General features: G+C 40.8%; 2 protein-coding genes across 2 annotated transcripts; one reads left to right on the forward strand and one right to left on the reverse strand.

The window, feature by feature from the left end:
• Positions 1 to 1,565: 1,565 nt before the first annotated feature.
• Positions 1,566 to 9,578, reverse strand: selenoo2 (selenoprotein O2). Its single transcript, XM_074698562.1, has 9 exons — positions 9,145 to 9,578; positions 8,218 to 8,421; positions 7,489 to 7,666; positions 6,702 to 6,832; positions 6,173 to 6,450; positions 5,914 to 6,076; positions 5,411 to 5,596; positions 3,532 to 3,688; positions 1,566 to 2,053 (listed from the first exon to the last, which is right to left on the reverse strand). The coding sequence occupies exons 1-9, from the start codon at positions 9,576 to 9,578 to the stop codon at positions 1,904 to 1,906; spliced, it is 1,881 nt and encodes a 626-aa protein (XP_074554663.1). The 3' UTR covers positions 1,566 to 1,903.
• Positions 9,579 to 10,357: 779 nt separating this feature from the next.
• Positions 10,358 to 15,669, forward strand: LOC141810610 (uncharacterized). The gene is made up of 9 exons (XM_074698315.1): positions 10,358 to 10,685; positions 10,895 to 11,097; positions 11,229 to 11,303; positions 11,394 to 11,489; positions 11,645 to 11,755; positions 12,034 to 12,157; positions 12,245 to 13,349; positions 13,436 to 13,482; positions 14,195 to 15,669. Exons 1-9 carry the CDS (start codon positions 10,652 to 10,654, stop codon positions 15,460 to 15,462), a joined length of 3,063 nt encoding a protein of 1,020 aa, XP_074554416.1. The 5' UTR covers positions 10,358 to 10,651; the 3' UTR covers positions 15,463 to 15,669.
• The last annotated feature ends 41 nt before the right edge of the window (positions 15,670 to 15,710 follow it).

Consider the following 15,710-nt stretch of genomic DNA (forward strand, 5'->3'; position numbering starts at 1 on the left):
ACTTATTTCTATTTCTCCTTTTCCTCCCGGAATATGTTCCAAAACTTTCACAGCTGATACTTTATTACTCTGTCGCCAGCACCTGTTTACAGGTGTGTTTCACTGCACTTTCCCACTTAACCACACCTCCACAGAGAGGACAGACAAGAAATACCTGCTATGTAATTGAAGTCTGAACTGGACCCAGTGACTGTTCCCAATCACTGTTTTCATTCCTGTGAAACTGACAGTCTGTAGTATTAACAGACAAATAAAATAACCAACTTCTGTTGTTTACCTAAGTTTTTCTTTGCCAGGGCTTTGTACATGTAATAATGTTGCCCAAAGGATCAGTGCTACCAGATGATGCCCACACATTTGGTGTTTTTCTATTTTATTCTAGTGCCAGGATAAAATGTCCTTCTATTTATTTTCTTGCCTCTAGTTCATTTAGTCTTGCAACACATTGCTTCTTTGTTCATGTACTCAGATATGTGTGTGTCAAAATCAACATCTGCGCTCAGCTTAAATGAGTGGTCTGTATTTTGGGGCAAAAATCCCAAACCGTACATTCCTGACAACTACTGAATGGATTATAGAGAAGCTTAGCACAGACTTTCTTTGTGCCATGTTATTTCTTTATTTTATGCAGAGGAGCATGACATAGCAGTTCTCCAGAAATGTGGTTTGTTTACCCTGCAGTGCAATACAGACATAATATCTTTTGGGATGCCAACTGTGACTGTGCGACTGCGATAAACATCTGGTAGAGTAACATTGAAGAGATGGCCCAAGTTTCTTGAAGAGGGGTTGTTTGAGGTACTTTGTCCATAATTAGCTTCTGTTTGGTTTGGCCAATCACAGAGAAGCTTAACTGTGCACAGAAGATCTGCATTTATAGGACATTCCTGTTCATAATTGCTTAGTATCTGAATATTCTCATCATACTGTCCCTCTCATACTTTCATATAAGCTTTACACAATTTAAAGCTAAAAGATATCTTTAATTTTCTCACACTGATGTTTTAGAAAACCTTCATATAAGCCTCTGACTAAAATGTTTTGTTTTTATCCTCAAGACTCTCTAATCCCCTTCATCAAGATGGTTAGTGTCAGACAATATCATTTTGAGCCACAGTGAAGAAACAGGCCGGTTGTACTTCTCTCTACAAAAATTCAAAGTGTTGATACATTTGGCTGTTAAAAGAAAACAGTTTGGGACTTTCATTGGTCAACTCACACATGAACAACACAAGATCATGAGACAGATGTCCTGAAAATTGTACACAGAGGCACAAAAAATAATCACTGAGATCCTCACAGAAGCTTTAATTGTCTTTAATCTCATTTGATTACAAAATAAATGTTTGGCCATAACACCCACATACAATTTTACGAACAAATTAGGCAAACAAATTAACATGTTTCCTCACCCAGAAAGTAATAAATTATAATCTTTTCTTTTTTCTGTATGCAAATGTAAAACAACCGTTCTATTTACTGAAATAACACCAGATCTGAGAAAACAGAGTAAAAATAGAGCAAATTGCTTGTTTTACTGGCATGTTGACCTGATAAGTGCCAATTATCTGTAAATAACTTGCGTCAGTGTGTTTCAGTGTTTCAGACTCAGACAGGTCATTGTAGGACTGGTCATCTGAGTCGTCATACTTCATCAGCGAAATCATCAGCTTCTTATATAGATGTCCATGATTTCAGATTAAGTCAGTGAAGCTGTTGTGTTACTCTTTTACACTTTTGAAGCATTTTAATAAACACATCATGAAATGAACAAACAGAGATAACTGATGGACTCTGAAACACACTGGATAGATGCAGATGAGATCTGTTTTTTTTCTCTGAAAACCTTTAGACCCAGGAGGTCCATCAGAGGAACAGACCTCATCCACATGTCTGGGAGACTCTAGGTGGATCAGGTGATGCAAATTGTCTGTGCCCAAGCAGGAGGTTTCCTGTAATAGTGAACAGCCAGGTCTTTGACATCCAATGCCTCTGGTGTAGAAGTGTCAGATTCAGAGTACGGTTTCTCCAGGACTTTGAGGACCCTGTTAACCTGCAACACAACATACAGATAGATAAGTTGTACAGAAGTAAAAAAATAAATTCAACTAAACAAAATGAACATTTGTTGTTGACTTTTTAAAAAACTTTTTCTTTTTATATAATCACTATTGGTCACCATAACGAAAGTCAGCATCCAGAGAATATCACATTCAGTTTGCACAATGGGGGAAGAAAGCACTAGTTATATTTTTAAAGAGTTGTTTTGTGTCCTTCACTCTTTGCCAATTGGTGGAAATGACTCCGTAAAAAAGATATGACAATTTGTTTGAGTCAACAACGTAGTTTTAAATCTGTGCATTATTAAAAGCTGGTAAAAAGGATTGTGTAACCCCACAAGGATGCCCCAACTCCAACTAGGACACTGTGTCTAATGATGATGTTATGTCTCTAATACTAAATTCTGATTGCTTAAAAAATGGCAAACATTTGGAGACGAGACATGCTGTTAGCCACCCGGCTACGAAACCCCAACCTTTAAGTCTGTTCAGCCATCCCCGTACTAGCGCTCCATTAAGCGGAGCTCTTGCAGATGGGTTATCTGTGCCAGAGAGGGATGTTGATCAAACCATCATAAATGGGATAACTCAAGTCTGTTGCTTTTCAGTTGCCCAGACAGCCAGAGTTTTCCATTTGAGGACCACTTAAGTCTGACTTTAGAGTGTCAAGATAAGAAGAAGTCACACTTCAGGCTCAGGGCAAAAGGTCGAGGTAAACAACACCATAGGCATGACCTGTGTCCTAAAAAGAGGAACTGCAGTATTACCAAAAACAACGCCTGACACAGAAAAGGCAGAGAAAGGAATCATCTACATCTGTCAGTTACTCGATAAAACGGTATCAGCAAAGATACCAATGTTGCAATCAAAGAGTTACAAATAAGTACTTAACCAAATAGGGGAAAGGAGCAAAAGGTGGACTGCAGGGCAGCAGTCCCCTCCCCACTCTCCCAAAATTAAAATGACCAAATTAAGGCTGTATACTTAAGTATATTATCCTTTTTAAATTATAATTTTTTAATACATTTTTTTTGCCCTGTATGATTATTTGATTATTGCGCTTGCCAAAATTTCAATAAATCATTCAAACCATACTCAAAGTTACATGGATGGTGTTTCTTGTGTTTTTACATCTTTTTGAAAGGTTCTACAAGGTTTGCTTCAGCCTTATTTATATGAAAAGTATCCCTGGGACTCACATTATCCAAGTCACTAACTTAATGCTTGTCAATACCAAGTGCACAGATCATCAAGAGGAGAGCTGCCATTAACAGATGTGTCCAAAACTGGCATTAGAGTTTGTCAAACTTCCTTTCTGGGATCAGCTCCTGAGAGTAGCTGCAACCTCAAGGTTGCTGATGAGGTTTCAATCAAACTAAACAACTAATAATTATCAAACACCGTGTTGCCTTGCCCTAATTGAGATAATTTTCAGAGCCACAAAGACTATCATGACTTTCTGACCCCTGACCTCAGAGAAGTCTCCATTTTCCGCAGCCTGGATTGCATTCTGGGCAATATAGTTCCGCATGATGACGCGGGGGTTGGTCCTGTTCATCACGCTGACCCTCTCTTCTTTGATGAGAGACAAGTCAGCTGTGTCGTCACACTCCCTGAGCAAACGTCTCCTGTGTCAACACAAGAAAAGTTATTTGAATGAAAAAAGATATCTGTCTATTTTTCCAGTTTTATTACAGCTGTTTGCATATGAGTATGCAACATAACGCTTGTACATGTTCAGGAATAACATGCTTGGCAGATGGTAAAGACTCACTATGCTCCAAAGAGGGGTGTACCCATTTTTTATTAGAAGGAAAATGTTGCATAGGTCTTCAAATATTTAGCATTGTCATTTCACAGGAGCTAGCAAACATCAGTTGAATTTAAACTTTTGTGAAGCAGACTGAGCTTCTGTACCTCATAAGCTAATTTTCAGTGAACCTAAAAGTGTTCATTGTGGGTACTATAGATCAGTCACATTACATCGGCTGTCTTCAAAAAGAAGAAATGTCATATGCAATATGTACTTCAGACTGCGTTGGGGGTACATGCATGACTGCTCTATTGGACCTGTTTCGAAATAAGCTTGGACAGGCTTCACAGGTTTGCACTTTAACTTTTTCATAGAAATAAACTGCTACCCTTGAGATAGGATCACTTCTGTAATGACTCAATGTGACAAGAATCCCCTGCATTTTTTTTCAGTTGCTACAGTGTGAATGTAACTGACCATGTTGGTGCTCCTGACTCTACCCAATAGGTGGCAATAATGTGCATAAATACTGTATCTTATATACTGGATAAATCTGAAGGTACTACTAGCAACCATAGCCATTTTCCCATAAGTATTAAAATTTACTGTTTTGCATTCATGGCTTCAGAAGCTACTGGAAATATAAGAATATAAATTACAAGGAAATACTTTACTTCTGTTCCTATTAAAGTCCATCCATCCATTTTTTTAACCACTTATCCTGTTCAGGGTCGCTGGTGGCTGGAGTCTATCCCAGCTGTCATTGGGCCAGACGCGGGGTACACCCTGGACTGGTCGCCAGCCAATCACAGGGCCTTATTAAAGTCAATGTTCCATTTTACACAGAGAGCCTCTCAGCTACTTCTACAGCACACCAAGGCTCTATTTTTGACAGAGTGGGCTCGTGCCAGTCTCAGCAGAGAAAATCAACCTTGACAGGAAGTCAGGTGTGCAGATGGTAAAGATCATTTGGTCAATTTCAAAATCAAACACAATAGATGGACCCCAATCGTTCAGGCCATTCAGGTAAGAAATATTCATTAGTCACAGCCGTGACAGCTACAAAACAAACACATCCACGTCCCCTGTGGAACACACCAGGACTTGGAGATGTTAACTTTGCACAGCATTGCATTACAAATGTTTTTAATGAACACATTTAAACCTGCTGGAAACTGAAAATTGTAGTTGAGCAGCAAATTTAGCAATGCTAAGAGCATAGAAGTCACAAAATATCATGATAAAATTTAACCACAAAAAGACACTGTAAGTTGTTTTCTCTTTACTGAGCCTAACAGCCAGCCTCGCCGTCAAACAAAGCAAATCTATGGCACTAGAGGTCTGCAACACTCCCTGTGTGAACTGTGCTTTAGTCCCAGGTACTGATTATAGCAGTGTGGTTTTAGGTTCAGGTCAAATGAGTTATATAGTATTCTTGAGTTGGGAACAGTTTTTATGTTGCTTTATTTGAGCTGCTCAAAAAATAAAGACAATGGTAGCCTGAACAAAATCTAGTTTGTCAGTCAAACAAAAACCCACTGGCTAAAAGCAGTGAAAAAATATCTGACTGTAACTTGTCTTGTGTTTCCTCTCTTACCTGTACCGGCTCATCCAGCGAATCCAGTCATCTCGCTGTTTTTCCTTCAGCTCATCCTGATTTGTGCTGAGAAGCTCCTTCAGCCGTCCCATCCTGATAAGTTGCTCGGACACACCTGGACTGTCTGCCACTATCCCAAACATGACAGGGTTTGTTTGTGCCATTGACAGAATCATCGCCAATTCACTAGAAGAAAAAAAAAAAAGATGATTGACGGGACAGCAAATCTAGCTCTGGCGCAGACCCTCCTCTATGTTAAATCAATTTTAACAATACCAAAAGAAATGAATAACTTACATATTGTTTTGGTAAGACTTTTCCTCAAAATGCTAGCAGATAAAAGGCAAAACAAAGAAATGACATAACTTGAAAACTTGAAACTGCTCCAATAAACTTATAAGACACATTGTTGGGAGTGTATGGTGGGGCAGCCTCAGACTTAATGTTTTCTTTATAACTGCTCAGTGAATATATACATATCAAGCCACCATACGCCCCCTCACCCGTCCTCCATTGTTGGCTTATTAGCCACCTTTAGCTCCTCAATAGAAGCACACTGCTCCAAGACAAGGTCCACAACTGGCGCCACAGCCGACCGCTCATTGTCACTTCCCTCAGGCCAGGGGACACAGCTCAACAGGCGGAAGGTGTTTGTGAAATCTGCACCTAAAAAGACAGTGTCTTTTAATAACTAAGCAACAGAAAAACATTGCATTATTATTATATTGCCACTTAAAACAAATTGACCATCATTCCTTGTACCGGTGTTGTGCATGAGTCGTAGAAGGTCTGATATGAGCTCGCTGTCAACTTCCTCTTCTTTCCTCACAAGTCCTAGTTTTTTCCTCATGATACTGAGGTAGAAGGCTTTGTATGTGGGCATGAATTCATCCAAGGTGGCCTTTGCCTCAGCAGCATTCAGCTCAGAGCCCAGCGCCTCTGCCAGGCGAGCCAGGTTCCAGTGGCATGCAGACGGCTGAGCTTGGTATGAGTAACGACCTCTTTTGTCTGAGGCATTGCAGACAAAATCTGGATCGTATCTGACACAGAATAAATTGATTTATATAAATAACATTAAAGGGAAGAAAAAAAACATTATACCTGGGTTCTCAATAAAATCTGGACTTTTTTCCGCATGATGAGATAAACTGAAATCCTAATTTCAGCCCATTTTACTGTGACAGTATAGTGTGTTTTCAGGTTTACTTAGCCAAGTTGAATTCTTAACAGTTAAATGCAATGGTAAATAAGTCAAACCAGACAATCAAAGAAATGCATGTAAGCAGCCTACCTGTCCATGAAACCAAAGGGACCATAATCCAGAGTAAGACCCAGGATGCTCATGTTGTCTGTGTTGAGGACACCATGGCAGAAACCAACACATTGCCACTGAGCCACTAGCTTAGCAGTTCGTACCATGACCTGCAGATATACCACTCAAACTGTTAATATTTGACAATTTAAACTAAAACCATGATTAAAGCTATATATATATATATATAAATATATATATATATATATATATATATATATAAATATATATATATATATATATATATATATATATATATATAAATATATATATATATATATATATATATATATATATATATATAATTATTATTATTATTATTATTATTATTATTATTATTATTATTATTATTATTGGCTAAATATTCGGGAAATAAAACAAAGTTTCTGCTGAGAAAAATGGGTAAAAAAGATCCCTCTTATCCATGTGTAATATATTAAGCTTGAATGGCCACACTTTTTGTTCATTCAGGGCCTTCTACCTGTGAAATACATGTGAAGTGGATTGCACTGTGGAGGACCTCATCTTGGAAAGACTCGCTGGAAATGGCCTGATGCAAACCACAAAACTAAAAATGGCCAACTTCCTGTTGGTTTCACAAATAAGTTTTTGTAGGTCTAGGCATGATGCACAAGATATTGGAGGAAAATATTTCTAGGCTGAACAGGCTGCAAATGTTGGATTTGTTTAAATTCTTAATAACTAAGTTATAAAAAGGAATGGTTACAATTAAAGATAGTTTGTCAAAACACTTCTTAGGTCTCACCTCTCTGAAAAACGCCATGTTTCTGTTAGTTCTGTTTTTGTGATTCTTCTGGATACCAGGATAAAAATTCTCAATCACATAATCCAGCAGCTGGGCTCTAATGTCAAGCCGTCCAGCACTGGGACCCTGTAAGCCTGAAAAGTCATCTCGAACTTGAAAGATCTCAAAAGATCCAAATCTAGAACAGAGATGGAAGAGACAAGACAAACTTTTGATTTTTCTCAAGAGAAAAGATTTGGGACCAAAAAACAACTAGGAATGACCCAGTCAATTGAGTTTGAGCTGAAATAGACAACTGAGCACAAATAGCAGCAAATACAATTGGGTGAGTAACTTAGCATTAGCAACCCCAGGGCTACAATGTCAGTAGTGTGAAAACTCCTACACAAGTAAGCAACAACAGTCCAACAGCCACTTCCAGTATACTCTATGATCATGTCAAGTGGCAAAAGCAGTAAAGCTGCGTTTAACGCCTGGAGCCAGACACAAAGACAGGCAAGTCCAGTGAATCACACACCTTTGAATGCCCTGGGTCTGTTTTGCTTTGATATTTATCATATATAACAATTAATCAAATTTAACAATTCAATGTAAACAAAACAAACTGTGTGCAGCTGTGTTGTCAAAGCACAAGCATCAGATCAGTGTAAGCAAACATATGATACAGATCTGTGTTGGAGGATAAAAAAGCTTTAAAGGACATCCTGATAAGAATGACTTTTTTCCTACCTGATGAAGGACGGGGCGAGACGCAGTACGACAGAGCAGCGTTCAGGAACTCGTCTACCATTGTTTAGTGGATCTCTAGTGACGAAGAGGTCAGAGGTCACCAGGGAGGCTGCTCGAGTGCTAGGTATTCCCAGAGCGGCCATGGCCTCGCTGCACAGGAACTCCCTGATGCTGGAGCGGAGCACCTTCCTGCCGTCTCCATCTCTGGGAAAGTTTCAGTTTGTTAGAGTTTTAAGGAGATTTTTGTGATTCTTTTGAAGAACTATTCATTTATTAAAAAAAAAAAAAAAAAAAAAAAAAAGGAAAAAGTCCATTTTATTTTCAAATAATCATTAATCTGCAATAAAATAATTCTCTCACATTCTAAACTGAATAAGCTAAGGTGCAAAAGAAAATTTCATTAACTTTCCTAATTATTCTATGTGCTTGGCTTTAATTCCTCTATGGCATTTTGGGTTTTATTTTACTTTTTATCATAATTTTGATAAATTATTTTCAAATCTCTAGAAAAAAAACCTTTACCATTGATGATTGTCAAGGTTAGAATTTTTTTCTTTCTTTCTTTTTTCAAATATAGATGTGTATTAGTATTTTATTTACATACTCAATTCATTAATCAGACCAAATCCAGCAATATGGGTGCTGCTGAGTAGGCTGTTGTTGAGAAATGAGGAATACTACTGATGTGCCAAGAGCTGAGCTCTTAAGCAGCTCTCCTTGATTTAATACACTCACATGCCTGTAGTGAGCAAGGCCCATGAAACAATGTGTCAGCTGTTTTGGTCACCATCCTCAAGTGTTTCATCCAATATGTGTCAATGTCACAATGTCTCAATGACCTGAGTCTGCAACGGGTCATAAGATAGTTTTGAGTGCTCCCAGGTAGGCCTATATTTAGCTGGTTAATGGTTGCATATCTAAAATTACCTTGAGTATGGTGTAACTCCTGACCCTTTAACTTGAATCTCCCATCGACCATTCATGTCCGACTCCACCTCTCCCAGGTACATCACTGCTCCATCCCCCAGCTGCCCCGCGAACAGGCCGAACTGGTGCCCGCTGTAACAGTGTGCAGCTGGCTCGGAGCCGGGCAGCAGCCTGGAGCCGCTGAAATACTCTGGGCTCAGGGGATTACTCACCACATCCTCAACACTCAACCCGAGCAGAGCTAGCGCCGCCGGGGACAGCGCTACAAAAGTTGGACAAACCAGGGGCTGAAGTGTACGAATTCGGGAATAACAAGCTGCAGGGACCGTGCGGGACCCGGGCTCCTCTGACTCATCTACTGGCAGCGTCTTCAGTGCGGCGTTATTGAAGCGTAAGCGGTCAAGAGCTGAGGACCTGCACCCAGAGAGCTCCATGAGGACTCAAGCGCAAGCTGGCGAGGGTTCAGTCTCTCTCACTCTGTTTCACACACACACACACACACACACACACACACACACACACACACACACACACACACACACACACACACACACACACACACACACACACCATGCCATTTAGAAATTTAGAAACCAAGTTATCACCTAAAGGCATAAAGACAATATTTTTATTTTACAGTTTTATAAGCAAACATCAACATCATCATTATTATTATGATTATTGTTATTGTTGTTGTTGTTGTTGTTGTTGTCGTTGTTGTTGTTACTGCTGCTCTATTCTCTGTTACCATCTCCCATGTCATCATCTGTTTTTTTAGGTTGTATTTTAACTGTTATGATGACCATTATCTTAATACACGGAAAATTTAATGATATGTTTATGTATATGTTGCTAAAAATTCGCAATGACTGACAAGGATCATTAATAAAAATGATGTTTTTGTCTAACTTTGGTGTATTTCTGAAAATGTCAATTGTTATACCTTGACTGATTATTATTATTATTATTATTATTATTATTATTATTATTATTATTATTATTGCTATTATTATTATTTTTATTATTATTATTATTATTATTATTATTATTATTATTATTATTATTATTATTATTATTATTATTATTATTATTGCTATTATTACGTTTTTTTAATTATTACCAGTAGTTTTTAGTGTTAAGAATGTAGACTGTAGGCCACACACTGTACCAGTAGGTGGCGGTGATGCACCCAAGACTTTGTTTGTGAACCAATGACGAAGAAAAACGCATCAACCACTGCTGTCTGTGAAGTAGAAGAAGAAGAGAATATGACTCCAAATTAAATGCACGATGTAACTGCGTATATCTAATGCTTGGACTTTAAACATATCGTTACGCTCATCGAGAGTGGAGTTTTTCTATTTCTCCTGGACTGGCACGGATTTTCATCATTGTCTGTTGGAGCCAACAGCATTTATCTAACTGTAACTGTAACTGAGCAGCTAGCCAGCTGGCTAACACCGGCTAACTTTCATCCAACCAGAGCTAATTAAGTTTTCCAGCGAAGATGGACGCAACTATTCCCCCTAGCATTTCAAAAGGTTTGTGGGTCTGAAAACAGAAAAATAAATCGCTAATTGAATTTTCTGATTGATGAGCTACAGTTGAATTTTGTGCCTGCATCTTCAACCCACGTTAGCCCAGAAAGCCCATTTTTAAGTTATTAGCATTTCCCATTGCTTTGATGTGAAAGAATGAGGTAGAAGGTAGAATTGCAGTCATTTTCAGTCTTTGTTCGTGTACTTTTCAGGCGACCCACTACCCCCGGCTTCCCTGCGCCTCCTGGTGCCACCTCTCCAGCTTCTGTCAGCCTCCATGATGCAGGTCCTGAGAAAGGGAGATGCCATGAACTACTGGAAAGTGGCTGAATTTGTGTCTTTGGTGACAGACATGGTCCCTGAGCTGCTTATGCACAAACACAGGTCACAACTTGTTCTAGGCTTGAGATCCAGGGTGAGTGTGAAAGATGGATCAAGGATTTTTATAGATGTTGTTGTCAACTTCTGATAACTTTAAAAAGCTGGATGTCTGTGAGCTTTATTGTTCAACTTACTTACTCGATGCATTTATTTTCTCCTCATCAGTATATTGTTGAGTTGTGCCGAGACGATCAGCTTGAGGAACCCGATTTCATCTTGTCTCAGTTAGACACAATTAAAGTAAGTGTCTGCTTTATATGTTTCCTAAAAACATCCTCTGTCATAGTCTTTGGTTCCAGGGTTTATGTGTTTCGTTATACTCATTTGCAGGCCACAAACTCAGAAGAGGAGGAGATAGTTCTGAACTTTCTTGGGCTTATCCAGACTCTGCTCAAAGATCCTAAGGAGAGACGTGACTTTTTCTTGGTGATGCAACCTTGATTACAAATCTTCAGAGTCAAACTGAAAAGTTACAGTCCTCTGCGGGTTGTAATTTAAATGTCAACTCTGCCAATGGGCTGTGGAATTAAGCATGCGTTAAGTTTTCACTTGAGATAACATTTTCCTTTTGCCTTTTGAAGGAGGTCTTTCCTGCTGAGTATGGGGCGCTGTATGACAGCGATTTGCAGACACTGTTTTCGGAGTTCCTCTTTCGGTTGGCTCAGCTGTTGCCAGTCCCCGACCTTGAACAGGTCAAAAGTTTTTTTTTAATCTATTCCGGCTTCATCTTTATCCTCAACCATTAACGATTGTAAAGTAGCCTCTTTAGTAATCACATACATGGCACTAAGGCCACTGCAGTCACAGAGGTGTTAGTCTGCATTGTCTCCTCCAAGCTACCACAGATTTTGAAACTACAACAATGACTTAAAATATCTTGGGGAAAGCTAGAAGAAGACAAGCACACTATGTCATAGTATCTATTTCAAGTCTTATTGAAACTGTTTCTGTCTTTATATATTTCCCACAGACTGTTTCCTGGCTTGGAGCTGACTGTTCTGTGTTTGAGGAGTGTGAACGTTCAATCTCCGAGCCTACAGATCTGAGCATTTTGCTCCAGCACCATAAACACCTCGGCCATCTGGAGCAGCATGGTAACTTCTGATTACTTCATCATATGTATCTCACTGATATTGCTGACTGAACTTCCATCAATGAGTTGTGTTTTTCTCCTTATGCAGTTCCACCTTCGAGCATGGGCGACAGGATCCTCTCCTCCCTCTCTGTGGTATTTCCAAGAAGAGAGTCAGCGCCTGCAGAACAGCCCAACCAAACAGATCCCCTGCCAGGCCATAGCGATGACACAGAAACTGTAACATTTGTGGAAGATGTGGCGGTGGAAATAATCACAGTCACAGATTACGCAGAGATCGAATTGACTGCAAGCACTAACATTGAGGTGGTGATGGGAGAAAACTGCTTTAAAGAAACAGTTAGTAGCTTGGTGGCTGAAGATTCATTGGTGGTTCTTCCGGATGAGACTCCAAGGGAAGAAGAAGTTGATGCAAGAGAAGAAGAAAAAGCTGTAAGTGGTGTGGTAGATGTGATCCCTGTAGAAAGTCACAAGGACAGCTTGGAGACTGCACAACACAACATCTCTGTTGGGCCTCATGACTGCCCGGACTGCAAGAAGAAATTTAAGTTTGCCTCTTCCCTGATTGCCCACAGGGTCATCCACACAGGTGAACGCCCTCATCGCTGCAGTGACTGTGGTCGCTGCTTCTCATTCAGACAGTCCCTTGACAGGCACAGACACAGGCACAAAACCGCACACAAGTATGACTGCGCCATCTGTGGAGAAGCGTTTCAGTCACTGTCAGCCTGCACTCAGCATAAGCAGACACACATGGTAGATGATGTTTATACATGTCATCAGTGTGAAAAGAGGTTTAACTGGGAGCTGGCACTTGCAAGACATCTAAAAACCCACTCTGATGATCGCGGTGCAAACAAGCCATCAGAGAGCCTGACAGAGGAGCAACAGGTTGTTATTCAAGACAAAGATGTCAGAGAAGCTCTTTCTGAGCCTGATGGACAGGTGCAGGCAGGTGAAGCAGATTGTAGCCAAGGAGATCCAAAGGTTCAGATCAGCGAGAACCCTTCCTTTGAAAGCACATTTCTTGTGCCTGACAGTGAAGTCATGTTAGCAAAGGTTCGAACAAGTGGGCGCAAACGCAAACCAACCATGAAAATCCAGGTGATAAACCTCCAGAAGAGCTTGACCACCAGAAAAAATAAGACCACCAAGACGAAGCCTCAAGAGCTGAAGCCTTTGCCTTTTAACAGGTAAAACCCTTAGCATGTGGCTAACACTTATCTCAAAACCAGTTTCCTTTAAGACATTCACTTTCAACTTAACCTCTGTCTTTCAGTAAGGACGAACACTCATATGGATCAACAGAGGTGTCATCACAAGGAGGTAAAAAGTAAAAGTGTGATTCTTTAAAAGATAAAGATGAGCTTCCTCAAGCCAATAACCAAATTAGAACGTCAGGAATGAAAACATAACAGCATCATGTTATAATGTGAAAAGTTTCCTGTTATTAAAATATGTTTTTCATTTTAGTAGGGCATACAAAATTACGACATTTTAACATGCAACTTCCATCCATCCATTTTCTATACCGCTTCTCCTGTTAAGGGTCGCGGGTGGCTGGAGCCTATCCCAGCAATCATTGGGCGAGAGGCGGGGTACACCCTGGACTGGTCGCCAGTCAATCGCAGGGCTGACACATAGACAGACAACCATGCATGCACACACTCACACCTAGGGACAATTTGGTGTGACCAATTAACCTGATGAGCATGTTTTTGGACTGTGGGAGGAAGCCGGAGTACCCGGAGAGAACCCACACATGCACGGGGAGAACATGCAAACTCCACACAGAAAGGCCCACCGGCCGAGGTGGGGATTTGAACCGGTGACCTTCTTGCTGTGAGGCTGCAGCGCTAACCGTTGCGCCACCGTGCAGCCCTTAACATGCAACTTTTCAAAACAATTTACTATTCATCCTGGAATAACTTGAAATGGTTCAGATTTATTCATTTTTTAAGTGTAATTGACTGGAGACTCATCAAACATCAATGTGTTACTTCCTTGTGCTAACGTCCAATAACTTTATTTCCACTAGGTTCCATAGAAGACTGCTCCTCAGCTGCATTCTCCTGTCCCAAATGCTCCTTCATGCACTCAGAGGAAATCCAAGTCCAGCTGCACATTGACAAGGTTCACTCTATCGAGACTGAGGATGACAAGGATTCTCTTCAGCCCCTTACGGATGAAGAGGGACGTTTCAGCTGCCCAGACTGTGGGAAGAGCTTCAAGTTCAAATCCTTACTAACAGCCCACCAACGCATCCACACTGGCGAGCAACCCTTCCCGTGTCCTCAGTGCGGGCGCCGGTTTTCTTTTAAGCAGTCACTTGAGCGACACAAGCAGACGCACAAGTCTGGGCGTAAGTACGAGTGTCTGATCTGCGGGGAGTTCTTCAAATCCCTGATGGCTCAGAAAGAGCACAAGAGCACCCACATGGAGAACGGCGAGTACATGTGTTCAGAGTGTGGCCGAGCTTTTGCCTGGAAGTCTGCTCTAGTGAGACACCTGAAAACTCACAGTGAAGAGGTGAACAAGGTGGAGCGTTTGTTTAAATGTCCCCGCTGTGAGCTGAGCTTCAGCTGTGCCAGCTACCTGAACCGACACCTTCAGACCCACCAAGAAGAGCGAGTGCACACCTGCAACTGTGGGAAGAGCTTTGCCTACCGAGCAGCTCTCACTGCACATCAACGCATCCATCAGAAGGAGCGACCACACACATGCACACAGTGCGGGAAGGGATTCCTCTACAAGGGAGGGCTGCTGAGCCACATGAAGATCCACTCTGAGGAGATGCCCTTCATGTGTTCTTTCTGTGGCAAAAGCTTCAAGAGGGAGCGTAATATGAAGAAGCATGAGCGCTGCCACACCAGGGAAAATGTTTTCAGCTGCTCACAGTGTGACAAGAGTTTTGTTTACAAGGCGACTCTGATCAGACATGAACTGACTCACTCAGGCGAGAGGCCATATCTCTGCTCTGACTGTGGGAAGGGCTTCTTTTCACACGCTGAGCTTCTGAAGCATGAGCGTTTCCACTCGGGCCACAAACCCTTCCAATGCCCCCACTGTGGCAAGAGCTTCACCCAGTCCTGCTACCTGACCATTCACCTGCGCTACCACACTGGAGTCAGACCGTACTCATGCACCGAGTGCGATAAGAGCTTCCTCAGTGCCAACCGGCTGAAAAGACACCAGCGGACACACTCAGGGGAAAAACCATATCTATGTCTGGAATGTGGGAAAGGATTCAGGCAGTCCTATAACCTGAAAATGCATCAACGAACACACACCATTAAGTTAACATAAACAGGCAGGTGTTAGTTATCTGGAGATTAGAATTTAAGATAAGAATTACTTAGACTAACAAAAAAGATACTGAAATAGATTGACTTTACTTCTTGTGAAAATGTACAGAGAGAGATGTAGTAAAAAGGGGTAAAAGCGACTATACTGTCTCAGCTGGTTTCTGGGTTGTGAGATTAAAGCATGGAGCGCAGGACTGTGTTAAAGATGTATCATGTTCTTTATATGAATTTATATTTAATAAATTCAGA

This window comes from Halichoeres trimaculatus, unplaced genomic scaffold (assembly GCF_033239565.1).
Source record: "Halichoeres trimaculatus isolate MK-OKI-2021-1 unplaced genomic scaffold, fHalTri1.1 fHalTri1_scaffold_21, whole genome shotgun sequence".
NCBI lineage: Eukaryota > Metazoa > Chordata > Actinopteri > Labriformes > Labridae > Halichoeres > Halichoeres trimaculatus.

What these genes read in the sequence shown, in the direction of transcription:
- LOC141810610 (XM_074698315.1), top strand. Translation starts at nt 10,652, where the DNA reads ATGGACGCAACTATTCCCCCTAGCATTTCAAAAG. An exon ending in TCCCCCTAGCATTTCAAAAG is followed by an intron (nt 10,686 to 10,894) that starts GTTTGTGGGTCT and finishes TGTACTTTTCAG; the next exon opens with GCGACCCACTACCCCCGGCT. An exon ending in AGAGACGTGACTTTTTCTTG is followed by an intron (nt 11,490 to 11,644) that starts GTGATGCAACCT and finishes TGCCTTTTGAAG; the next exon opens with GAGGTCTTTCCTGCTGAGTA.